Source organism: Dermochelys coriacea, chromosome 16 (genome assembly GCF_009764565.3).
Source record: "Dermochelys coriacea isolate rDerCor1 chromosome 16, rDerCor1.pri.v4, whole genome shotgun sequence".
NCBI lineage: Eukaryota > Metazoa > Chordata > Testudines > Dermochelyidae > Dermochelys > Dermochelys coriacea.
In genome coordinates this window covers 17,446,537-17,473,716 of record NC_050083.1, presented here as the reverse complement: position 1 = coordinate 17,473,716, position 27,180 = coordinate 17,446,537, and the positions used below count along the sequence as shown (strand labels likewise).

At 44.1% G+C, this 27,180-nt stretch overlaps 1 protein-coding gene across 6 annotated transcripts in view; it reads left to right on the top strand.

Moving 5' to 3' along the window:
* The window catches only part of VAV2 (vav guanine nucleotide exchange factor 2), a 316,349-nt gene that overhangs the window by 188,080 nt on the left and 101,089 nt on the right, over window positions 1-27,180 (top strand). For all 6 annotated transcript variants that reach the window (XM_043499066.1, XM_043499068.1, XM_043499067.1 and 3 more), the window contains exon 3: window positions 8,371-8,429. In XM_043499066.1, the coding sequence (XP_043355001.1) occupies window positions 8,371-8,429 (59 nt within the window). The remainder of the gene's footprint in view (window positions 1-8,370; window positions 8,430-27,180) is intronic.

The following is a 27,180-nucleotide window of genomic DNA, read 5'->3' as shown; positions in this document are numbered from 1 at the left end:
TAAAGATTATGTCCTGTGATGAAATCTCCAGGAATATATCCAACCAAAATCGGCAACCCTGTAGATGATATGTAAAGCTGAGGCCCTGAACATGTGTGATCATTAAAGGTTCCATGGCACTTTTCATGTTAACCTGAATTTCCTGGTAAAATTCCAATGTGGGTAGTTATATTCTGCCTCCCGATGCAGCTTTCCCCATTGTACAGTCTTCCCCTTTCCTTGTTTGCAAGTATTAAAGTGAAACATGACCAAATTTCACTCCTCAGAGACATGACTTTGCATCATGGCATCACATAAACACCACTCCAGAACAAAACCAAAGTAAGACTTTCAATTACCATTGACTGCCTGGGGAGCAGAGTTAGAGGCTTTGCTCTAACTCTTTAAAAGGATGAATTTTTTGCTCTTTAAAAGGATGAATGCTTTTGGAAATCCCTCCTTCCACAAAGCAGCCAGTGAGGTAGCACTAATATACCAGGGACATGCCTTCCAAATGCCTGACGATGACTTTGGAAAACTCACAAAAGAGTTGATTCCCAGAGAAGCCATCCCCAGATTTACAGTGAACCCCATACATGCTGGGACCAGACTTTGGGAGCATAGTTAACGTTGTGCAGTTACCCATGCAATGCAGAAATAATCAATAACGCTCATGATTATATACCTCACTACTGGGTCTTGATGCTTTGCTCTAAGGTGTAACCAGGGGCATGTTATTCACTATCCTAAGGGACAGCAATAAACGTTCCACCTTAGCACATTAGGGCCATGCCAGCCACTCCCCTGCTTTATATAGCTTTTGTGTATGGTGAGAAGCCTTTGTTTTCCAGTGGAAAAACACTGGCATTCCAAGTACTAGGTGACTCAGTCACATGTCTCTGCAGGGTTGTTACAGCCATTACTCACAGGCTGTTTGGAGTGCCCACAGGAAGACTAAGCTCTTTCACAGTCCATTGTCTCTGCTGATGGGCCATCAGCCCTGTCTGACTTTTTCATTGTTGTACCTCAAAGGCTAGTTGTGGGTGTTACCCAAAGTAGCACATTTTGAAATACAGATACGTTGTCAATATTCCTAACTTCCTAATTTTCTACAGAAATGATACATGAATACAAATTGGATAATCACATTCAGTAAATTATAACCTTTCCAATGATACCTTACATGAGCCATCTTGCATAAAGTATATTTTGGTTATGTCATATTCATATCATAACATTTCTATGAAGAATATGGGGTATAACATCACAGCTCCTCTCTGCCCAACCTCAAGACTGGTCTAACTTGCAGAAGAGTCCATGGCCCTAGAATGCAGGAAACATTAAGATGGCCAATGTCCCACCCAATTAACTGAGAATCAGGCTTGTATCTTTGCCTGGATGACCTGAGGGATCTGGAATATCTGGAAAGCAAAAATAAACAAGATTGCACTGTAAGGCCCTGATCCCACAATGAGCTACTGGTGCCCATGTCAGGGCCCTTCTGATCTGCACAGAGGCAGGCACCCGTTTGCATGGAGTTCATTGCAGACTCATTGCCTAGAATATGAAGTTAGCCTAAGAGAGCCCCCTAAGCTCCATTTTCTCCATGATTGATTGAGCAAGAAGTCTCTCTTATGGGGTTGGCTGCATGTGGGGGCAAGCAGGAGGGAGACAATGAAAAGTAGCTTTTCCTCTTCATGTCAGCTTGAAAACGGGAAAGAAATGTAGCAGAAGCAGATGGAATGCCTCCAGCCTGGGCTTTTGGTAGGTCAGATGATTTTTTTTCTGCTTGTTTGGTAAATTTAACTCCATTTAAGTATCTGTCTCTTCTTAATAATATATTCTTTTTTCTGACCTCTTTACAAATCATAAATGACAGTTATATGCAAGTGGCAAAACAACTGTGGGGACAAGTGCTCAAGGGTGAGGTTTGCAATGTCGAGTGAGTCTTGAAAATGTCTACTGGGCTGATTGAGAAGTCTCCTCTTCGGACAGAATGTTTGCACCTTTGAGGTAGTTAGGTAGGTGTGTGTGTGTGTGTGTGTGTGTGTGTGTGTGTGTGTGTGAGAGAGAGAGAGAGAGATGTCGTCTGCTATAGCCTCCATTTCAGCAAGCCTTGGAGAGGGGCTGAAGGTAATGAAATAACTTCTGCTAAATGGGACTGAATGCTTGTCAGGGTTCCCTCCCCACTCTGAACTCTAGCATACAGATGTGGGGACCCGCATGAAAGACCCCCTAAGCTTATTTCTACCAGCTTAGGTTAAAACTTCCACAAGGCACCAATTCTTTGCCCTTGGAGGTTACTCTACCGCCACCAAGTGATTTAACAAAGAATCGGGGAAAGGACCACTTGGAGTTCCTATTCCCCCAAAATATCCCCCTAAGCCCTTACACCCCCTTTCCTGGGGAGGCTTGAGAATAATATCCTAACCAATTGGTTACAAAGTGATCACAGACCCAAACCCCTGGGTCTTAGGACAATAGAGAAATCGGTCAGGTTCTTAAAAGGATTTTATTGGGAAAAAAAAAGGGTAAAAATCACCTCTGTAAAATCAGGATGGAAAATAACTTTACAGGGTAACAAAAGATTTAAAAACACAGCAGAACTTCCTCTAGGCTTAGTTTCAAAGTTACAAAAAACAGGAATAAACCTCCCTCCAGCAAAGGAAAAATTCACAACCAGAACAAAAGATAATCTAACATGCCTTGCCTGGCTTTTACTTTCAATTTTTGTAATATGAGAGACTTTTAGGATGGTTTATAGGAGAACGAGTTTTCTGACCTGATGCTTCTCTGCTTCCCAAGAGAACACACCAAACAAAGCCTTTCTCCTTCCCCCCGCCCCCACCCCAGATTTGAAAGTATCTTCTGTCCCCATTGGTCCTTTTGGTCAGGTGCCAACCAGATTATTTGAGCTTCTTAACCCCTTACAGGTAGGGAGGAATTCTAGGCTACCCTTAGCTGTATGGTTATGACAATACTCATGATGGCATTTAGTAAATTTCAGTACTTAAGCACTTTGTTTTTAAAAAGATGAGTACTTGTGGCGCCTTAGAGAATAAATTTGTTAGTCTTTAAGGTGCCACAAGTACTCCTTTTCTTTTTGCGAATACAGACTAACACGGCTGCTACTCTGAAATCTTTGTTTTTAAACTTTGCAATACCTATAGCTGGTATTCAATAACACGTACATAGGCCTAAATTCAGCAAAGTGCTTGAAAAGGTGCTTAGCTTAAATAACTTGCTTAAGTATATGCATGCATTGACTCCAGCGAGTTCCTAAGTGCTTTGCTGAATAGCAGTATTGCCAGCTCTATGATTTTATAGTGGGTTTCATGATATTTAAGAAAAACACCAAAGTCCAAGCTCCTGGAGTTATATTATTACATGAGACTCGCCTCTTAAATTTAAAAAAAATATCATTTAGATCTCATGGTTGCAAAGAAAACCTTGAAGATGTGAACGCTGAAGGCTCAAAAATGTGAAAGTAAATGAAAAGAACCCACAATCTATTATTTTTAAAAATCGTGAATCTTGTGATTTTTAAGTATGCTTTGGCCATACCAAAATAGGGATGCTTTCCTGAATTGCAGCCAGGCTGAATAACCCATAGCATTTTAAAGACTAACCGATTTATTTGGGCATAGGCTTTCGTGGGTAAAAAACCCTACTTCTTCAGATGCATGGACTGAAAATTACAGATGCAAGCATAAATATACTGACACATGAAGAGAAGGGAATTACCTTACAAGTGGAGAACCAGTGTTAACAAGGCCAGTTCAGTCAGGGTGGATGTGGATGTCACCTCCTCATCAATTATTGGGAGTGGACCACATCCACCCTGACTGAATTGGCATTGTTGACACTGGTTCTCCACTTCTCTTCATGTGTCAGTATATTTCTGCCTGCATCTGTAATTTTCAGTCCATGCATCTGAAGAAGTAGGGTTTTTTACCCACGAAAGCTTATGCCCAAATAAATCAATTAGCCTTTAAGGTGCCACCGGACTCCTCATTGTTTTTGAGGATACAGAGTAACACGGCTACCCCCTGATACTTGGCACAAAGCATTTTGATAGTACATGGCAATACTAATTTTACTGAGTGATTTTGTGCTTTCAAATTAATTTTATAGAGATCTAAACAATTGTGTGCAAAAATTAGAAAATACTGCAGACTACGTTGAAGGGGAAAATACACCACAAGACACACAGCTTTGGCACTTGGCTAAAAGAGATGTTCAACATGCTATATACAACTAGAATGTTTGCTTTTTACTTTGCTACATCAAACCCTATGGGCTTTCCCTTTGTTAAAGGGACACTGTCCTGATAACAAGCTATTTAAACATACAAGAGTATGCTACTTATTTTTACTGCAGTATGCTAGACATCCTACTGTCCAGATAGATGGATGTGCCCAGGAGAACTTACAGACTCTATGTGTGTGACTAGTCCCATTGAGATCAATCAGGCCTTGTTAACGTCCCTCGTGTGTTTGCTAGGATTTTAATTTTAGATGCGACTGGAGTTATCGCACAATAGAAGGAGAGGGGGTTGAGTCAGAATAATATCCGAGCCGTTGTTATGCATTTATGGCATGTGCATACTTTGATTCATTTAAAAGTGATTCAGCAGGCTAGAACGGAAGTCATTCCTTGAGTAGGGTGACAGCAGGAGCATTAATGGCAACACTTTTGGGGGAATCAGAGGGGTGGGGAATGTGCATGTGTGGGATGGGGTGGGTCAAAGTTTTAAGACTGGAATAAATTCTCCATTGGTATACATGAGCATAACTCCCTTTGCAGTCAGTGGAGTCACACCCATGTACGCTAGCACAGAGTTTGGCTCTCTGTCAAATATAAAAGCAAGGGGGGATTCATGTAGGGCCTTGAAGGCCAAGGACAAGACAATCAGCCCTTTACCTACGTCCTTAACACCACCCTGGGGCTTGTCTACACTACCAAGTTTTGTTGACAAAACTTATGTCGACACCCAGAAGTTGGCAAAACAAAAATTGCCAGAGGGTGTTCACACTTGCTTCCTCTGTCGACAGATCATGTCCACATTGGGGACACCATCATCGACAGGGTGAGCTGTGCACCGTGGATTTGTATCCCACGGTGCAGTGTTGTGGGAAGGAAGAGCTGATCGCTGCACATCTTGGGATTCTCTCCGAGTTCTCCCGCAGCCCCCTCAGCTGCCGAGAGCAGCATCATGAGTATCTCTGGGAGCTCTCCGTGCTGAGGAGTGGCAAAGCAGCCCAGCAGTCTGTCCCACTCTGGCTGCAGCAGCCGTCTGCCTGCTGCAGTGTTCCTAGTGCCGGGCAGAACCGGAGCATTCCAAGGATTTGCTCTTTGTTTGTTCCCCAAAGGGAGCAGCACACAGATAGTTCCTGGAGCTTCAAAAGGGCAGCAGAGATCAAAACACTGAGCAGAGCGATCAGGGCAGGCATTGTGGGATACTGGCAGAAGCCAGTTCTGTCGACAAAACAATCAGCAGTGTCTACACTGGCTGTTTGTCGACAATAAAGAGAGGGGAAAAGACAAAAGTCTCTCATAGGGAGCTTTTTGTTGCCAAAACTGCATTTTTCATGACAAAAGTCCCATTGTAGTGTGTATGTTCTTGCTGTTTTGTTGCCAAAAGGCAGTTTTTGGCAACAAAACTTGACAGTGTAGACAAGCCCTTAGAGTGCTGAAATGGAAAACTCTTTTCATAGCCATGTGCATCCCTCCCTTTTTTGGTGTTTGCTTCCTCTCCCCACCTATCCACCAGAGCAACATAAATTTGTTAGTCTCTAAGGTGCCACTAGTACTCCTTTTCTTTTTGCAAATACAGACTAACGCGGCTGCTACTTTGAAACCTGTCATTACACAGGATTGTTTCACCTTATCTATCATCAGTTTCACTTTCTGCTGTTTCTGCAGTAGTCCAGTGTTTTGGGGTTGGGTTTTCAACACTGCAGGAAATGTTGAAATGAAAAAGGGGAAAAAAAATGCAATAAAAAATTCCCCCAATTGAAATCCTTTCTTTTTTTTAATCCTTCTCCTCTCCCGGCCCAACAATTCAGATCCTATTTTGTAAAATCCCCCAGCCACTGACCCACTTTCTCTTTCTTTAACTACACCTGCATTTTCAGCTTAGTGTAGATAGCAGATTTTAAAGTTGAATATAGGTAATTTTCAAAAAAGTGAAACCTAGGAAAGTTCAATTTTGGGGGAGAGAAAAAACAACCCAATCAGCCAACGAATCCAAAAGGTGAAACAAAAAACAATGAAAGTTCTCTGACCAAAAACAGGTGCTAAGAAAGACAAAAGCCATTTCTAGCACCACAGATACGACTAAATGTTGTTGAATACAGCTGTGCCTGAAATCTAGAGAGATTTGGCTGTATTGAGGTCAAAATGTTTCGTCTTGCTTTCTTGTTAAGTGTCTCGTTGGCAGAGTCTCGGCTGATCTCTCTGTCTTTCCTGAGAGATCCTCAGAGTGCTGGCTACAGCGCTGTGGATATACCTGTCTTGTATGCTTTATAAAAGTCACCATTCTAATCCCCCACTCTGCATTTTACCGTCACCAGCCTTCTGGCCAAGGAGGACTGAAAAGGGCTCTAGTTTTGACAGGCTTTGAATCATGATCCACCAGAGGAACTGGTAGTGAGCATAAGTGCTGGAACTAGGGCTGCTAGGGGTGCTGCTGCACCTCCTGGCTTGAAGTAGTAATAACAACCCAAGTACCTGTTTTCTGCCTTCAGCACTCCCACTATAAAACTTGTTCCAGCACCACTGGTAGTGAGCATGACCTGAGGCCTTCCTGTCTGCTGCTAGCCTGGGCAGCAAGAATCCAAGAGCAGATCCCATGTTTTCCGGCCTGGCAATAAAGTGGCCAGATTTGAAAGAAAGTTCAGCACAGAGGGCATCACAATGGAAGCTGCTGGATACTGAGATCTTCAGAAAATCTGGTCCTAATACTGAGTTACCAGTTCACGATGTCACCTGATAGTTCTAGTAAAGCTTTGCATTTACATGTAATCCTGCATATGAGGATCTCAAAGCAATTTTATAAACACTTCCTAACAGCTCTGTGAAGTAGGTAAGAACTTGTATCCCCGTTTTACAGATGGGGGAAATTGAATCCCGGGGAAGCTAGCACTTGGTGAAGCTCAGATATTCTGTGGTGGTTCCCGGAATAGAACCCAGGAGTCCTGATTGCCACGCCCAGGTACTAACCACTTCCTTGGAAATTCACTAGCTAAAGAGGATTTTGTGATGCCAAGCAGTTGGAAAAGAGGAGACTTGGGAAAGAAAATATTGCAAGGAAATATAAAGTAGGGTTTCATTTTTTTTTCTTTCCGGGGGCTGCAAATTGATGGTTGCACGTGTGTAGAAGACACAAAGCAGGTTCTATTTTTTTTTAAATGAAAAGTGGGTTCCGTTTTTCTCATTAGAGGTCAAAATTACAATGTGTTTTGTCAATTTGCAAAAGTTATCAGAGCTATACCTGGTAGAAAAACAGGATGAATTTTTCACAGAATACATATTAATGATGATTTTTTTTTGTATGCCATTTATCAGATTTTGGGTTAGATCTATTACGAAAACAAGACAATGATCCAAGTTCACCCTGACATAAGTGGACACAACTGCATTGAAATGATAGGAGTTGAGCCTAGTTTACGCTAGCAGTGAAATTTGGCTCAATCTTTTTATTTCATGTGCAAAAAGATCATAAATCATCCAATAGAAGAATACAAGGCTAGAATTCTTCAAGAGGTATTGGTTATTACATAAAATCATTAGAGCAGGTCTAGAATTATTGTGCATAAGCTCCAAGATGAAATTTCCTTGTATTACATTGTTACCTATTTGTTTCCTTTATATTAGAAGGTTAGAATTTTAGTTTGTTTCCATTCAGCAGCAAAAACAAAAGTTGTGTTAGCATTGATAGAATGTTGTGTGAACACGATGATCACTATGCGTTGTCACATCAATACTTAAAGCTCTTGTGTGTTGTCTTCTGGTTTGTTGGAATGTTCGGAAGCCATGGGAATGAAGAAACAACTCTAATTTTACTTTGCCTCTTAATAGGATTGTGATCTCAGCTTTAATAAAATTTAGTGGGACAGGGACCTTCTTTCTGTTCTGTGTTTGTACAGCACCTAACACAATGGGTCCTGATCAATGACAGGGGCTGCTAGGAACTACCACATAACAGATAAGGGCCTGTTTGTCAGAGGGGCTGTGCACTCACATTTCAGTAGTAATACCATTTCAGCTCAATGGGAGCAGCAGGTCTGAAAATTGATCCCCAAGTATCTTTCTCTCCATTAATTTTAGCTATAGCTTCCCTTTTCTATTGTAATCACACCAGGGTTTCTTTTTTTTTCTCCTTTCCAGGTTATATCAGCTGTATCCAGACTTTCCCACCACAGTATCGTTCAAACCAAAGGAATTAGGTAAGATTCTTTTAACATGATGCTTTAGATAAAATTGGCTTCCCCTCCACGCCCAATGGACTCTCCTCGTGCTTAATCGCATTGGAATCTATAAAGATAATAAATTGGCAGTGTGCTTGTTAAAGTTAGACAGCAAACAGGCTGCCTTTGTGATCAGTACATGGTGCTTATTAAAGTGCACTGTTGACTACAGTTTATACCCTTCCCCAGCAGTACAGACAGAGCAAAGAGTGTGTAGGTAGTGTGCATGTGTGCAATGGGGTACAGTCACTGCAGGGTGGGCACAGATAGAAGTGAGAGGGAGATGTTTCCTCCTCCTAAACTTTTTACAGTCCTGTGTATGTCCCCTCTCTCAATAAATCTGCCACACTCCTGCATTTCCCCCCAACTGTCCTTAGGTTTTATGGTGACTGCACCTCTGTTCTGTACGTTCCCAAAATAACCCACACAGAGTGTTGAAAGCTTATGCTCAAATAAATTTGTTAGTCTCTAAGGTGCCACAAGTCCTCCTGTTCTTTTTGCGAATACAGACTAACACGGCTGCTACTCTGAAACCTGTTTTTTTTTTTAATGCAAACTCTCTTGTGGCATCTGGTAGAATCCTGGGTTGTTCCATGCAGGAAAACCGGGATCTTAGCCACACAAGCCTAGCTCGTGGGAATAAACACCCTTCTGTCTTGTTGGATCTACAGCCATCCTGGGCCTGAAACAAAGCCCTGCTCCCCTTTCCTACCACTCACTTCAAAGGAAAAGGAGTACTTGTGGCACCTTAGAGACTAACAAATTTATTAGAGCATAAGCTTTCGTGAGCTACAGCTCACTTCATCGGATGCATCCGATGAAGTGAGCTGTAGCTCACGAAAGCTTATGCTCTAATAAATTTGTTAGTCTCTAAGGTGCCACAAGTACTCCTTTTCTTTTTGCGAATACAGACTAACACGGCTGCTACTCTGAAACCTGTCACTTCAAAGGCTGGCTGCTGTCTTTGAAATGCTAATGATGGTTAAATAGATGGCCAGGAAAACCCTAGCAAATCAGGCTCCAGTCACTGAAATGGAGGGGATTATATGGGCTAGAGGGAGCCTCTTGGAGATTTTGGTAGTCCACAACCTGCAGGGTAAATGTGGAGCCTGATTTCATTGGGTCGGTGTCCTGGCTGTGACTGAAAGACCAGGGAAAAGCTGTTTCATTGTTTAAAAAGTCCAACTCGTTCTTTATGATCAGTGTGGGAAGTTTGACACTGATTTTTGTTGACACACTGATCCCCTTCCCTGTGATGATCTGATTCCCCTAACCTTGGGAGAGCAGGATTCTGGCTGCCCCCTCAGCCTGCCCCTGACAACTGTAGTACTGGGGGGACTGCCGTTAAAGGCTGAGCTTCCGGGCTAAGTGCTGTGTAGCTCTAGTTAGGCACAGCTAGTTGGAACGGGAAAAAAAATGAAGCTGAGCTCCTGAAAAGCGCCAAGCAATCACTGAGCACCACAGCAAGGCTCCATGAAGTGGCAAAACACCTCCCGTGTCAGAGAGGGAAGTGCCGAAGGATCCCTGGCTACCCAGATCTTCAGGCAGCTGACTCTGAAAGGGGCTGCGTTAGGGGCTGTGACTTTCGCTATTGGGCTGCAGTAGACTCATAGTGCAGGCTTGTTTGGGGAGAATGCCTTCCCTTTTGCACATCTGCCCACAGAAGGCTAGCTGCTGGGCAAAAACGGTGCTCCAGTTTGCACATACAGGGTGCTGCTGTTGAGTGAGTCATGGTTTAGAACTCCAAAGCTCGCTTCCCAGCTCTCATCCTTTCTCTATGACCTTGGGCCAGTCACTTCACTCCAGTCTACAAACAGATTTTGTATCAATCCAGCTGTTGGTTAGGGGGATGATTTTTGTTGTTTTTACTGATATGGTTATACCAGTGCAACCCCAAGTGTGGAGACAGTCATAGTGGCAGTCAGCTGATTCCCCTTCCCATACAAGAATAGACATAAAGCGCCTTTATTTTGGTATAACTGTATCCACACTATGGGGTTTGTACCACTGTAACTATACTGATATGGTTAAAGGGATACAAGTTTTGTGTGTAAGATGAGCCCTAAACAGTGAAACTGACAGATTCCACAAGGTACAATGGGCACTGTAGTGAGTGAATGTTTGTAAAGTGCTTTGAAGATCAAAAGCACTATCTGAGTTAGGCACTGTTTGTTTTTTCAGAGTAGTCTTGAGTCCTGGAGAAGACTATAGTGATTATTATTTTAAAGGGAAAAGAGCATCAAAGCATTGTGGGAGCTCTGGAAGGGAAATCCACATGTATAGATTACACTGACATTGCAAAAGGTAATCTTAAAAACTTAGGCCCTGGCTTGGCGTGTTGCTTACACCATCTTGCAGGTCATTCACTCTTTTCTAATCACGTACCCAGGTATGAAAGGTGTATTATTACTTTATAGGAAGAGCAAGCTGGCCATATTGCTCAGCCTGCTGTAGATAAATAACATTCTGCAAGGCCTGAATCACATACTTCCATTGAAGTCAATTGGGAGACTCCCATTAAGTTTCCTGGGGAGCTGTTTGGAGCCACAAGTCCAGTAGACAGCAGGGATGCAAGAGGCATGATGGCTTGCAGGCCATTGGTGTGATATTTTCCCCCCTACAGGATAGCTATTAAATTTTCACATTTATTTTATTACAGGCTTTTAAAATTCCCATTAAATTATCTTATCTGGAAGTCTTTTGCCTAGTAATTACAGAAACAAAGAGTGTTGATGACACTTTTTCTTTCTGACTCCAAGTTTTTCCTATGTGTTAACCCCACTTTCCCCGGTTTGTCAGCTGCCCATACAAGAATACATAGTGCTGATTGCTTTCTTCACCCTAAAAAAAAGGCCCAACAAAGTTCTTCCTCTTCTCACCATCACCTACCCCAGCAATAAGCAAATACGTACCTTTTGTCCATTCCTGCATTTCTTTTTTTAAAGTAGATCATTTCTTGCACCATCATCTTAAAAAGCCTTGACTATGGAAGCCAAGCGCCCATGAACTTTATATAAAAACTAGCAGCAGCTTTTGCTCTCTGAAATGACTGCAGACATCTGCCATCTCGGAACCCGATCCCTGCTCCTCTTTATGCAGGTCTCCACTGATGACAGCAACCCCCTCCCTGGCTTAGGGAGGCTGTTTTTTATGGATGTCTTAGGATCCCAGAGCCCGGGCTCTAGCCCTAATGTCTACATTGCAGTTTTATGTCCATGCAGCCCAAGCTCTGCATGCCCAAATCACCTGACCAAGCCAGCTGCAGGTGTTTTATTGAAGTGTAGGTGTACTCTAAAGGTCTGATCCAAAGCCAGTTGAAATCAATGGAAAAACTCCCATTGAGTTTTGGCTTTGGAGCAAACCCTAAGTGCTTAGAAAACCAAACAAATATAGTCCCCTTGTTCACACATTGTATATAGTCTTCAGCACTGTTAAATGAAGGTATTTTCTCCCCAATGCATTTTTTAGCTCTAGACTTTGGGATCACACAGGAAAATCCATATTTTAAAAAAAAACCCAGCTCCCCAAGCCTATTGTTTTTCTTAAATATATCCCATGATCATGCAATCTCCCATGAAGGACAGAAAGATAAAATAAAACTCATATGTTACTCAGTAACAAAAGGAATCTTTCTATCTAATAAAGACTTTCTGGATGCGTGGACCTTGCCAGAGAAACCATGCCTCACAGAGTAATTCAGGTGGCTATCAGAATAGCTCTGCAGTAATGACAGAGTGTTTCCTCCAAAGAACAAGCTATAAATAGCAAAAGCCTATCGTTAATTAAATGTTTTGTTTGCAGTATACCACTGCAATTGGACTTAATCTACAGAGCTGTATGTTTACTTCTTGTGCTGTGTTGTTATTTCAGTGGCAGATTTTTTAATTCGTTTGGAGTGCCGGGTAGCCCTTAGTGCATGTTGCATTGACTTACCTCCTGGCTAGTGCTCTGCCTCCATTGATTGCTAAGATAAAAATGGGTTTATCTGTCGCACAAGGTTGTTTGTTCAACATAAGTTGTTATCCCTCCCCCCTTCATCTCCCCAATAATTAAACAAGCGGCCCCCCGCACAATTACAGGACCCACCACCCACTGTTCGTTGCGCTCTGGGTTGCTGCAGGGCCGCTCAGTCCACAAAAGCCAGTTTGGTTTCAAAATATTACACACCACAGTGACCATGTCCCTTGACTTTTTGAACACTCTTCCATGCATAATGAGATTCTTGCTGCTAAGGGAGGTTTATTGTTACCTTAAGAAGAGACTTTTTCTGCCTGTATCTTTGATCCAAGGTCTTAAAAGGAAGAGGAGGAGGATGTGGTTAAGACACTAGATGGGCCTGGGTTCAATTCCTGGCTCTGCCCCAGATTCCCTGGCTGACTCTGGTCACATCACTTAATTTCTCTGTGTCTTATTTTCCCATCTGTCCAATGGGGATGATGATACTTCCTTTATCTAGTCTCTTAGGGTGTTATGCATATATGCAACACCTAGCACAACTGGGTTATGAGTTCAGTTAGGGCCTCTAGGCGCTACAGAAATTGAATACTATTTTTTCCTGTAGCACACCTCACTGTAATAGCCAAGTGTAGTGTTTTTTCACAGTGCAAAGTGGATTCACGGTTGGGGATACAGAGAAGGAGGTGGTTCTGGTGTAATTTTTCATCCCTAGAGAGAAGGAATCTCTGTTTAACTCCTTTCTCTCTGTTTCATACTGCCACCCATTACCATAGTATCTTAGTACCTTCTATGTAAAATCAATAGTTGTAGTGAAATCACTAGTGGATTTCCTGGAATCTCTGGTGCAGCTGTCATATAGTATCAATACACCTGCCCTCCTCGGTCAATCGCAGGTCCGGTCAGCTGACTGCTTTTCTTTTCCCCGGTTGCTTTGTTAATCCCACCACTGACATCAGACTTGAAGCAGGTGGGGGGAAAATGTTGCATCAGCGGAAGAGCTGTCATTGAAGGAATGGACCATAGTCGTCTTGGTAGCTAGAGGACAGAGCAGGGGATCGGGCAGTCCCAATCCATACCAAATGTGGTCACTTTCCTGAGATTTAACAGGCTCTTCTGTGCCTTGCCCTCAGCTTGTTATAGTTGCATCTCCTTTCCTTTTAAAGAGGGCAGCTGTCACAAGGAGAGTATTGTTCTCAAATGGATGAGTTTGAGAGCCCTTCGGGAGCCCGGCTATTTGCAGATCCTGTGCTAATGTAAATTTCCAATAACTGGATTAATGGGGTATATATGTTTAAAAAAACAGAACTATAAACAGCACGTACATTGCAAAAATCCCCCACTCTCAGTGTGGGGCTGAATTACTCTGGTGGAGACGCTTTCAAAACCCCAGTGCTTTAAAATACAGAGACTGTTCTTAAAGAAGTTTTGTGTAATTAACACAGCTACCATGATTACAATAATCTGTGGGCTGCGCAATATACCAAAGCCGATGAGACTCAAAGAAAAAACCTTTTACCTTGAAACTCTGTGCTGCATGATCTACACAGGGTATTGATAATTGCAGCAAAAGAAAATAATCGGGAAGGATCAGCAAATTAATGTGAATGGTGCTAATTACGGAGCACAGATGCGATCAGCAACGAATGCTCTAATACCTACTGTGATCACTGGTAATAAGAATTATATGTGGTCTTCTGGAATCCCCACCTAGAGAATCTCAATCCACATTTTCCTTGGCAAGGGAGATCATTTAACTGATTTCAGACAATCTCCTAGCCATAAATTAAAGCCCATTGAGATATAGGACACTGATTTTATCTGGACATTTTAGCCTACAGATAATGGTAATGATTCATTGTTCTTCTATTGCACTGAAGAATAGCCTACACAGCCCCAACCTGAAGTCATGTCTCCATTGTGCTAAGTGCTGTACAAACATACAGTGGAAGACAGTCCCTGTCCCAAAGACCTCACAGTCTAACTAAAGAAGAGTGAGATTAAAGCAGTATTATTGTCCCCATTTACAGATGGGGACACCCTGATTAAACAAGCGGTTGCCTATCTTTAGGCTTGTGGGTAGTCCCATTAGCTTTAAAGTACTTAAAGTTAGGCATGTGCTTAAGTACCTTGCTAAATCGGGGCAGAGAGATTGTGATTTGCCGCAGGGAGTGCATGGCAGAGCTGAGAACTGACCTCCGTTCTCCTGAGTCCAGTCCTGTGCCTCAACCAAATGACTATCCATGTTCCATGCATTCTGCAACTGACTAAGGCTCCCAAAGGCAGTTCACTCAAGCCTTGGGCTTTCAAAGGTCTACTTGCGTGTTGGGCTTTGTTCCTTGAAGTCCATGGCAGATCTCCTATTCATTTCAATGAGCATAGAATTGGTCCTTTAGTTCGTGAGGGCTTTTTTTTTCTTTCTTTAAAGTGCCGGAATCCATCTTGCACACCCAAGCGGGGGGAGTGCAGCAAATTAGAACTAACCTAGGTGGTGCCAGGTTGCCAAATATCCCTGTAGAATCATCCAATGTGGCTCTTGTGGCTTGCTCACTTTGTGCCTTAGTTTATCATACTAGAGATACAGTATGATTAGTATCCTCAGAAGGCAAACACAAGGGGTATATGGATTATATACAGCGACACGGCACTTGTAATTACATCTTGTTTGCCTATTATGAATAGCACTTGCAGGAAATGTTCTTGCATTGTGCACCATCCCTGCCAGTCTCTCAGAAATGAACGCTCTGGTTCGGGAGACAGCAGCTGGGTATATTCCCAGCCACAAGCACGTGGTTGCTGTTTCATTGCATCTACAGTGTGAAAACATCTTTCAAGCTGGCTGCATGTTCCTCTGACACAAGGAGGACACCAGACATTATTGGGGAGTCCGGTGGTCTTTAAGGTGCCACTGGTCTCCTCGATGTTTTTGTGGATACAGACTAACACGGCTACCCGTCTGATACTTGAGACATTATTGGATACATTTTGAGGCTTTGAGAAGGTATCGTGTGTTGCAGCCATGTTTTTGATTATTCACCAGTCAGGTTAAATAATAGAGAGAGAGATTGAATGCGGATAAATGTTGGCGACATTGTGGTGAAAGAGGAGATTTTAAGTGCATGTGGTAGACATGTCCAGCCATTAGAGATTATTGGAAGCAATACATAACCAAATATTACAAACTGTTGGATATCCATGACCAGAGGATCCTCCGAGGGCTTCCTAGTGGAAATGGTCAAACGAAAAGAAATGAAGAATTAATCTCTCATCAGCTAGTGGATGCTAGGTGATGGACAGCCGCAATGCAAAAAGACAGGTTTCAGAGTAGCAGCCGTGTTAGTCTGTATTCGCAAAAAGAAAAGGAGTACTTGTGGCACCTTAGAGGCTAACAAATTTATTTGAGCATAAGCTTTCGTGAACTACAGCTCACTTCATCGGATGCACCAATGAAGTGAGCTGTAGCTCACGAAAGCTTATGCTCAAATAAATTTGTTAGTCTCTAAGGTGCCACAAGTACTCCTTTTCTTAATGCAAAAAGAAAAACAGTCCAAAACTAGAAGAATGATTTTGTTTTCATTTTAAAAGGGAAGTTGTTATGGGAAAATTAAATGTCCAAAGTCACTTTTCAATAATGTTAGGCTCTTGGCTTCAATAATATCTTGTGGCAGTGAGTTCCACCAGCTGAATGTGGTCTGCTTGGGGTGAGTTGGAAAGCATGTCCTTTTATCTGTTTGAAATGTACATTTCCCTTGGAAACTGAGCTCTGCAAGCAGAGCAGGAGGTTTAGAAATAATGGTTCATGCTACCTCATCCATTTTTAATGTGCGTGCGTGCAGTGCAACTATTTGAAAATATAAAGGAGTTAGGTTCAAAGAGTCATTCTTGAAAGTAAATCCCTTATATGTGAACTGAAACCCCTGAAGTGACTCTGCAATGACACTGCAGCTAACAAAATGGATTTTTTTTAAATCCCACTATTAGCGAATGGGGGAGAGGGGGATCTTATTTTGGTCAGACCTGCTTGCATAGTGAGGGTACTCAGCCTCTTGGCCAAGTCATGGCTATGCACTGACCCTGCTTTAGTGGAGGGACGGAGAATGAGTGCTTGCCTGTACTTGCTTTGGGGAACTAGGTCTGGATTCTGACCTTTCTTGAGGCTTTTTTTCACTGCTAAAGAGCTGGAGTTTTTTGCTTCAGGGTCATGGGGTGTGTGTGTGTGAGAGAGAGAGAGAGAGAGAGAGATCCCAAGGCAAAACCATGAGATAAGGCATGTTAGTTTTACCACAAAGCAAAGTGCACTAGCCCCCTCTCCCTCCCTCCCCCCCCCGCCTGGGGTTTGTCTCAGGAGGTTAACCAAAGTGCCTTGTTTTCCCTTTGTTTTTGCCTTGGGAGAGCTCACAAATGCTAGTTGCCCTGAGGTTAAAAAAGCAGCATCCTTCTTAGCTGTGAAGACAAGCCCTTGGCTGGGAGCATGTTGCCCAAGGGCGCATGACACTTGTTGCTGAGGGAATGTACTTGATCTCAGTGGATGAGGTGCTGCTGATTACAGGGCCTGGAGAAGTCACTGTAGATCATCAGCTGGGATGTCCTGCTTGCATGCCAGCAAATGGAGAGTGAGCGCGTCGATGGATGAGGGAAATGGAGAGGCTGCGGGGTTTAGAGTAGGCCGGGGAGAATAGGTCAGCTGGGTTCTGTTCCTGGCAGTGCCACAAACTTTCATGGGAGCTTTTGGGCATTAACCACAGGCCATTTATTTAAGTGTCTAAATGTGGATGTAGTTCAGGCACCTAACTGTGACGATGCCAGCTTGAACGCCACCAGGCCTCAGCTTCCCCACCTGCAGAATGCAAGTCGCGTGTGGGAAGGAGAGGCATACTTCTACGGTGTCTGTAAAGTGCATTCAGGTCTCACCTGGGAGGCACTACATCACCATGAATTATTATTTCTCCAGTGCCTAGTAAAGTCAATGGAAAAACTCCCATTGATGACTCCAGTGGGCATAGGATCGGGCCCTATTGTGAAAAAGGCTCAGGGTGATACTTGGAGAAGCGTCTAAGTGACATAGGAGCGTGAGCTCCTTTACCTTGGCCTTGCGCTCCCAGCTCATTTAGGTGCTTTAGAAAAGCCCATCCTCTGGCTCTCAAACAGAAGGGTGTGCTCTGACTTCAGCTTTTGTTCCAGCACTTGCAGGAGGTAGGAGGCTCCTGGTACAAATAAAGGTAAGTAACATTCAAAATCAGTGCATCTCTTCCTTGATTGAACTCCTGTGGTGCTCATGTTCACACGGACGTATTCCAGCTGTGAATACCACAAAGGAACGGGCCACGGGGTACAAAAGCCAATTGAGCCATCCACATGCTAATGCCAGCATTCGTACCAGGTGAATGTTGATTCAGGAGCAAGTCCTAAAGAGTGTGTTGCTCTTCTCTTGTACAGCTGCCGTGGCTTGCTGTATGTAGCAGCATTTGCCAATGAGCCCGGTGCCATGAAAAATTGCACCATTCCTCTCCAGTCCTTGACTTGTTCTCCTAACTTTCATTGCTTAACAATGCGTCACCGTGTTTGCAAAGGTGTGCGGTGTTCAGCCTTTCAATCATCTGCTCTTTGTTCTTGCCTCTTAGCCCAGCACCACACGCTGCCATGAAAACCTCTCTGGCGGGAGAGATCTGATAATAGAGGGGCAGACAATAGGACGAAACAGGCTCCTAGCCAGGCTTAAACCCCTGTGGCTGTGATTGCACAGTGCAACATGCTTCCCCTGTCCCAACCCAGAGTAGCTGGGTTGTGATGCATGGAAGGCTAAGGGAGATGGAGTCCCTCTCCATTTCTAAGGCCCCTTTGCTGCTATGCCTCCATACAGGGAGGAACGGGGACTATATGGCAACAGATCCACAGTCCCTGCTTCTGAACTCCTTCACCTCTGCCCTGGCCACAACCACGGCCAAGCACCAGTGTGGAGGAAGCTAGGGCCTGCAGTGAACGAGGTGGTGTAGAACCCTGGCATTGGGGTATGCAACTGCAGACCTGCAACGGTTTCATTGCATTTGGGGCCCTCTGTGGCCACTGAGAAGAGAGTAGGATGTTGCCCGCTCTGTTTAAAGGAACACTGTCAAAATGGACATGCCCCAGTTCTCAGGTCGTGTCCCTGAACCCTCCGAATGCTGGCGATTTAGCTCAAATGGGACTCTCCTGCAACCCACCTTTGTCAGCAAAATCAAAGCCCGACTGACAAGATTTTGCATCCTTCTGCCCAGCACTACCTTCAAAACAAACTGCCCCTCCTGCTGTGGGGAAATCTGTTGCCAGGTTGAGCTTCTGTACTAAGGAACCTGCCGCTATCACCAGTGAGTGTGTCTGTGGTGGGGGGGTTTTCCCATGCGTGTTGTGTGGTCCCTCCCCTCAGCCTGTCTGTACTGTTCAAGAGATTATAACATTATAAGCAAAAAGAAAAGGAGTACTTGTGGCACCTTAGAGACTAACAAATTTATTTGAGCATAAGCTTTCGTGAGCTACATTCATCGGATGAAGTGAGCTGTAGTTCACGAAAGCTTATGCTCAAATAAATTTGTTAGTCTCTAAGGTGCCACAAGTACTCCTTTTCTTTTTGCAAATACAGACTAACACGGCTGCTACTCTGAAACCTAACATTATAGGGTTCCTCTAGTGCAGTGAGGGAGTACCATTCATGTGCATTACAATGCCCTGCCTGTCTGGAAGAAAGGGGATGGAGACTGACTAAGCAGGTGGCTGCCTTGACTTTCCCATACAGCAAACCAAGGCTGGTATATCTGATTTTCAGTAGATGAGGCCCAAAAGTGCCCCTTTAACCTATCATGGCACATTCCTGTAACTGATTTTCTATCAAGCCCAGAGGAAGTGTGACGAGGTGCTAGCCTCTCTCCAGGATGATGATTTTTCAAGAAGCTCCCAGGACTAGAGCGGAAGAAATTCTTGATTCTTTTGGTATGATGGCCAAACTGAGGGTGTGAGGAAAAGTTCACTGCGTGAGAGCCCTGAAGCGCTTACAGTCTAAATAGAGGAGAGACCCAAAAGGATGGGAAGGAAACAAAGACTACAGGGAGGTTTTCCCACGGTCGCACAGCTGGGAATAGAGCCTAGATCTTTTGAATCCCGGTCTAATACTGTATCTGTTGGACCAAAGTAGGCCTGAGTCAGAACTCTCGGATCCAAACTCCTCCACGCCTGGCATGTTGATTCAGGAATTAAATCCAGAGCTGAAGCCAAATTCTCCATCTTGCTTCACACTCCCTAGTTGTCTGAACCCAAATACTGGATGGGAGCAGCCTTACATTTGGTGTGGGAGTGATATCAGAAACAGAAGTTTGTGTTCCTGCCAGCAAAACTCGGCTCCTGCAAATCCAAGTGTCAGGTCCCTCCCAAGGCAATTAACCAAGAAGAAATCACTTCCGCTCACCATCCCGGAGGAGAGAAGGGATAATAAATGAAAATCTTTTATATGGATTTGAAAAAATTCTCCAGTGTAATGCAGCCTCATGCTGTTTGCATTTGGCCTCTAGTCCCTTCACCCCAAGGGATGGTAGATCAACTCAGGATGTGGCTCTAGCCAGATGTGAATCTGACAAGCAATTAAAGTCTCTAGCGATTAAGTTTGGAAATGTCTGCAGGCAGTGATTATGAGGAGGAGATACTAATGGGATCTCTCATCCTAGATGGTTTGGTTTACTAGGACCATTTTACTCACTGTCGTCATGCTCTCAGTAATTACCTATGCCTGTTGTATATTTTTTTTATAATGCTATTGTGGATCCATTGGGCACAGTTTAAGTATTACTATAAAATGGGTTTAGAAGGTTGTGTAAGAATCCATGTCCTGAAAACACACTTGTTTACTCCTAGAACCCTGCTTCTTCAGTTCCACAAACTCACACCTCTGCTGCCTGAGCCAAAAGAAGGTTTTTACCTCCGGATGGCAGTAACTCCCATATCCCATCTGTCGGCCAGTTGCTAGAGGGCAACAGCTTTTTGTCATTCATACACCCAAAGCCAGTACACTTCAGAGAGTGAATGCATGTAAAAAGAAAAGGAGTACTTGTGGCACCTTAGAGACTAACAAATTTATTAGAGCATAAGCTTTCGTGAGCTACCTCTGTCGCGGTACCTTTTTTAGGGATTCCAGAATTCAGGAGTGGAAAGGGCACAGTGACTAGAAATGGATTTAAAAGTCAGGCTTTATTTAGGCTGTGTGTTTCCACAGTCAGTACAAACAAACCCCCTTTCTTTCCCCATTTTTAAAATACAATACCCAACAGGATAAATGTCATGACCTAAAGACTGGGTGGCCTCTTACATGTCTTGGAATCCAATTTGCACTTGAGTCTCCTGGGGTGAAAGACTAGTGTATTGAAACTCCTTTAGACTAATGCCACAGATTGCTCTGATGGCGTGATGAATGCATGCACTGCATATGTGGTCCTTGCTCATCATCTTCCACACACAGTAATACTGATTCTGCCAAGAGTCGCAGACCCCATCTTTTGTATAAAGACTTCACGTTACCTCAGTGAACTTGAGGCAAAGTCCCAGGGGACAAATGCTAGCATGTTGCAAAACACCCAAATGGACTCTCATCAAGACGTTAAGGAGCAGATTCTCTGTTGTTGAACTCAATGGAGCTATGACTGTTTATATCAGCTGAGGATGTAGCCCTTGGTGCTTATGATTTCCCAGCCCAATACACCTAACAGCCAAGGACTTGCTGAAAGGGCAGAAACGTGCCCAAGGGGATACAGCACCAGAGAAGAAAAGGATGGGACCAGCTCAAAATATGGGCCATGCTTTGTATCCATGCTGGCGAGTTGAACCAAAATGCCAGCTCCAAACCACTGCTGTACATTAGAAAAGCTTAAATCACTGCCAGCCCCTGGCTCCCTGTTGGCCAGAGTCGAACTCCTGGATTTGACAGTCCTGAAGTCTGGAAAATTTCAGATCCAGATGCAGATTTGCCTGTACAGATTGGCTGATATAACTGGAGATCTCTGCATTGATTTGTTTTATTCCCCTCAGGAATGTGGCAATGGTACCAACACTTTTTGAGGAATCCCACCATCAGCCCATTCAGAGAGGAGAGCTCTCTTATCTTCATAGATTTTAAGGTCAGAAGGGACCATCGAGATCATCTAGTCTAGACCATCGAGATCATCTAGACCTCCTGCACATTGCGGGCCACACAACTTCACCCAGCCACTCACTCTTGTAACAGACCCATAAACTCGGGCTGAGTTACTGAAGTCCTCAACTCATGGTTTAAAGACTTCAAGTTACAGAGAATACACCATTTACACAAGTTTAAACCTGCAAGTGACCTGTGCCCCATGCTGCAGAGGAAGGCAAAACCTGCCCAGGGTCTCTGCCAATCTGACTGGGGGAAAATTCCTTCCCGACCCCCAAATATGGTGCTCAGTTAGACCCTGCGCATGTGGGCAAGACCCACCAGGCAGATACCTGGGGAAGAATTCTCTGTGGTAACTCAGAGCCCTCCCCATCTAGTGTCTCTCTGACTCTGCCCCCTCCCATTTGCTTCAGCTGGATTCATCCCCAAGTCTGGTAAAGCTGCTGAAAAATCTGATGTTGTTAGTGAGATCCAATGGAGAAAGTATTAACCTGGCCAGACCCAGCCTCTCCGAACATGCCAACCTTCTCCTGGCTTGAGGCCATGTGACCCCAGTCTAATGCCCTGCCCATTTTCCCCAAGTCCTTTTAGAAGAGTATCAAAACCTATCTCAGAATTAACTGCAATAGTGCATGACAGACAACAAAGGACATGGGCACAATTGTGTTGAGTCCCTTTGGAACCACATTCCATGGACGTTCCAACAGAAAAATGACTGAAAACATAAGAATGACCATACTGGATCAGACCAATGGTTCATCTAACCCAGTGGACTCTGATAGTGGCCAGTGCCAGATGTTTCAGCAGAGGGAATGAACAGAACAGGGCAATTGTTGAGTGATACATCACTCCTGTCATCCAGTCCTAGCTTCTGGCAGTCAGAGGTTTAGGCACACCCGTGTGTGGGGTTACGTGCATGACCATTTTGGCTAATTGGACTATCCTCCATGAATGTATCTAATTCTCAGTTTAGGCCTGTACGCACTACTTTAATACAAATAATGAACAATAATAATGCAGATTAGTTGTTAGGGATATATTATTTATGGGTGACTTTATTTCTATTTGCACATGGGTGTTTCTTATGGTGACTCCAGCTCATAAGGTGCTTGCACGGGATACATAGACCATCTCTGCTGCTGGGACTATTGAAAATATTTTCATACCTTGCTTAGATGCAGGTAAAATATAATTTAGTAGGGTTTTTAAATAGCTTTTTTCTTTTAATGAAAATATTTACTAATGTCAGGAAATTGTAGGGAATCATGGGGAAACTGTTAATTATCCATGGAATGCATTGCAGTTCTGCACATTCTGGCTCTTGGATGCATAGATGTCACTTATCTTTATATTTCTGAAGGTAGAGTCCGCAGAGAGCGAATAAGAATTGTGAATTTTGGCTGAGCTATTGCTTTCTTTCGTTTGGCAATGATGAGGTTAGTAATCGGGCATTTTGTGACCCAATAGCTAAAAGCTGCCATGGCTTATGGCTTGGTCTGTCTTTCCGATTTCTCAGTCTGAAGAGGGTTGGTGTGTTTGAGTTCAGAATAGTGCTGTTCCCTTTACGAAAAAGTACCTCGTGGCCCTACTCAGCCCCTAATGTCAAAGTATTTCAAATGTTGGGTAGTGGAGTTTGGTGTGTGTGTGTTTTACAGGTCCCTCTCTGTGCCCAATCTACAACTTTGTGTCTGCTTCAGCCAGAGCTACAGAGCCTTGATTCTTTAGATTAAGTTATAGCAACTCGTGCTGTCAGCTCTGGTAGTCCCTTTGTTCAATTCTCAGCGTACTGGCCAAGATGGTGGCCATCCTATGTGCATGTGGAAGAAACATGTATGTGTGCACACAATTACAATACGTATATATGTGTAGATGAGACCTTGTTCTATGAAGTGGCCCTAGCCAGAAGTACTTTAGTTTTTCACTCCTCTCACGCTCATCCTTTTCGGAACCTCAAGGAGCTCTCCATTTTGCCCATGCCCTGCAATGTGGCCAGGTCTTGTTCTCCTGAAGGAGTTGTGGAAAGGACTAGTGATGCCCGGTCAGGCATCTCTCCAGTGGAAGGAGGCTGTCTCTCAGGAATGACCTCTGCAAGTGATTCAGGGCATGTCTTCACTGCTGGAGTTAGTCCACAGGAGCTAGCCTAGCTCACGGGAGAGCTGCTACACTGCAAAACAACGCTCCAGCTACCCAGAGTGATTGGATCAGCTACTGATGAGTTGCTCTTACTTCAATTGTTGCATTCTTCGCTCAAGCATCAGCAGCCCTGAAGCTTCAAACAGACCCTTCCCAGCCCCTAACCCCTGCGACATGCAGCTAGCTTGGGTTGAAAGCATCACCTAATGAGTAGAAAGCTTTGTGTGTGGATGGGAGTTGGGTTAGGGGCAATGCTCGGGTTATACCTTGAGCTAATGCCACAGTGAAAACAAGCCCTAAAACAAGCCCAGCAACCCCCAAATTCTCACCCTGGCTCTACTGCTGACTCCCTCAGTTAACCCGTCAGCTGTCATGGGCCAGCCGTGGGTGTTTAATTGCAGTGTAGACATACCCTTAGTGTTCCAGGGAACCTGGTGTAAAACATATTTTTTTAAATTGGGGGGTGAGTATATTTTCAGTACATTGGAAGTACTTAACACCAATCAATCAAACCACCATCTGGCTTCTTGGATGGATCATTGGCTACCCACAAAACATCCAGACCCTTAAATCCCAGGAGGACTGTGTAGATGCAGAAGAAACCTAAGGCGATGCCTGAAAAGTGACCTTCACTAAGTGTGCCATATGGGCGGCAACTGCTTGTCTAGGACTGATTGGTCAGAGTAGAAGCTCTTTGTCATAGAAAGCTATGTCTGCATGTTGTGACAGTTGTGATTATTTTTTATAGATGAGATTTATTACAAGCCATGCCCTGGAGTTCCAAACCGTCTCAGCCAATCAGGATGCAGCATCAGAAGCTGCATGTTTAATTATTGAAAGGAAGCTGTCAAGTCCTCCGTACTGACGTGCCTTGAAAAGTTCTACTTTACTGGAAGCCCGTCTCCTTATTCCCATTTAGCGTTTAGAATAACCTCCCTCTGCACTCACACCCTGCAACTGCTTCCCTCAGTCACACAGATGTGACAGTGGCTCCAGGCCAACAAGGCAGTGTTGAAAACAATCCATTGACAACAAAGGGCCAGATCTTTCTCTGCTGTAAATCAGCATCCCTTCTTTGAAGCCAGTGGAGCTATGTCCATTCAGGCTGCCTGATGATTGGGCACCAAAAAAGCTTATTCTGAAAGTGCCATTTCTAAAGTGAGGTTCAACTTGTGAGGTTATAATCTTGATGGCATTGCACCTTGCCTTCGAGTTTCGTTGTGCTTCCTCTGTAAGTTTCTTCAAAACATTTCAAATCCTGCCCTACTTTAGGGGAGTTCGTTCTTAAACTAGCTAAACTATCCTGTTCTCTCTTGATTTCTCAAATAGTCTTATTTATGCAGTAGTCGCAATATAAATGATTACTAAGAAGGAAAGGGGTTATACCAGTTGAGGATCTGTCCCCGGAGCAAACTGTAAAATTGAGATGGAGACTTTGAATATCCCAAAGGTTTGAGCAAGTGGGGAAGGGAACTGGATCTAGGGTTTTGGTTCAGGTCTATCTCTGTGCCAAAAGGGACTCTATCATACAACCTTGTGAACGGATTTGAGACCTACACTAGGGGTGCTGATGGACTTTTAGATGAACCCAAAACCCCAGCTTAGATTTACCTATGGATTTCACAGGTGGTGTTAAATGACTTCCTCCTCCATCTATACAGAAGAGAGAGACTGTGATATTTTGTGACCACCAAGAAACAGATCCTGGCTGAAGCCTCCTCTGCTGGTTGCATAGCTACATGCATTAAGGCCAAAGTGTTCAAGCTGGGGCACCTAAATCCACATTTAGGTGTCTAAGTAAAAGTGGACTTAACTCTTAGCAATGCTTAGCACCGTTGCTTCAGATTGACTTCACTAGCCACTGTCTGCAATTCTGAAAAATGAGCTTATGTAGGTGCCTAAATATGGATTTAAGTGCCTAACCTTAGGTACCCATTTGAAAATGGGGACTTATGCCCTTAAGTGTGGCAGAGCTGTCCAGGAAATAGAGCTTCCCAGTGGGACCAGCCCTATCAGTACAGGATGATGTTCTATGTTATGTTCTGCCTGAATTGCAAGGGCATCGGTGTTAATTTCCTGTTGGTGAAAGGAAAAAAACTCCCATGTGCAGTTGCTCTTATTGGTGCTCATGGAACATAGAGCCACTCCCACTTTAGATCAGTGTCATTCTATCCTGTCTTCCTTGCACGCCTCTCTGCCCGGGCCTTGCCCCTGCGTTGAACCCAATAGCAAAGCTCCCCGGGGTTTCACTGGAAGTAAGATCCTGCCCCTAACTTTACGGAATAACCACAAGTGACAAAGTCTGATGATTATGTCAGTAAAATGTGATTGGGCCAGATCATCCGTAGCTCAGCCAGTTTGCACCAGCAGAGGATTTGGCCCATTGCGCGTGTCATAAAATGCTCCAGTGGAAGCAGCCACCATTTCACAGGTGGCGCATGCATAACTTTAGCCCTTTAAAAGGCAGGTTTTAAAAAGTATGATTGCTGGGTTGAGAAAAAAGGCAGGGCACAGCTCAGGGTAGTGTGTCAGCCCTGAGGCCCTTAGAGGCATGGGGTCAGCTCCTGCTAGGGTTGAGTCATCTCATCCTAGTCCCTGGTGGATGTTCGCCCACATCACAAAGTCATTTGCATGGAGCCTTTGCTTCAGTGGCCACAGACTGAAACAGGTGGGGTGCAGCTGACCTGGACTGTAACAGAACAAGGAGTGAGAAGTTTGTCCAGCACTTGTCTGATACCATGGCTGGCCTTTAGCCGTGCTAATAGTCCTTCACTTCCATAAGGACTGCATACCTCCAGGGATGGGAAACAAATAAGGCAGCTTCCTCTGTGTTGTATTACAAAGTGGTTTGCCTCTAACAAGCTAATATGGGAAATCATCTTAGTAAAATGAACCATCTTCATGACCCTGAGCATTCTCTGACCGCGCCCCCAAGAGGCCTGCAGCCTGGCTTTCGGTTTATGGGCCCAGATCTCAGACGGTGAAAACATAATTAGGAATAAATCTTCCCATTTCTGTCTGTTAACATCAAGTTGCAGTTTATCTACTGTTCCCATTTAATAATGCACAAGGGATAGCAGCCAAGCAACACACGGGCTGGGCCGTGTCCATCAGAATGGAGGGTGTGTGTGTGTGTGCACGCACATGTGTAACACCGACTAACCATGGGCATCGGAATCAAACCTCTGGAGCTAAATGCATGAGCATCTATTGCATGAGCTAAAAGCCACATGCTTATTAGGTAAGGCTGTAGCAGACTCAATATCTAAGTGGTCTCGGTGCCACTACAGAGGACAGAGCACCACACCCAGGAGGTGTGTGGGTTACGCATGCATGCACACGCTTGCAATATACACTCCACATACACACAGGACATGGCCAGGTTACTAAACCCATCACAGCACAGGGTGACCGGAGTGATTCGTTGGTTTTTTTTTTTTTTCATATTAGGCGACTCCTCAGATATTAATTTATTGTACCCATGTATGTCAT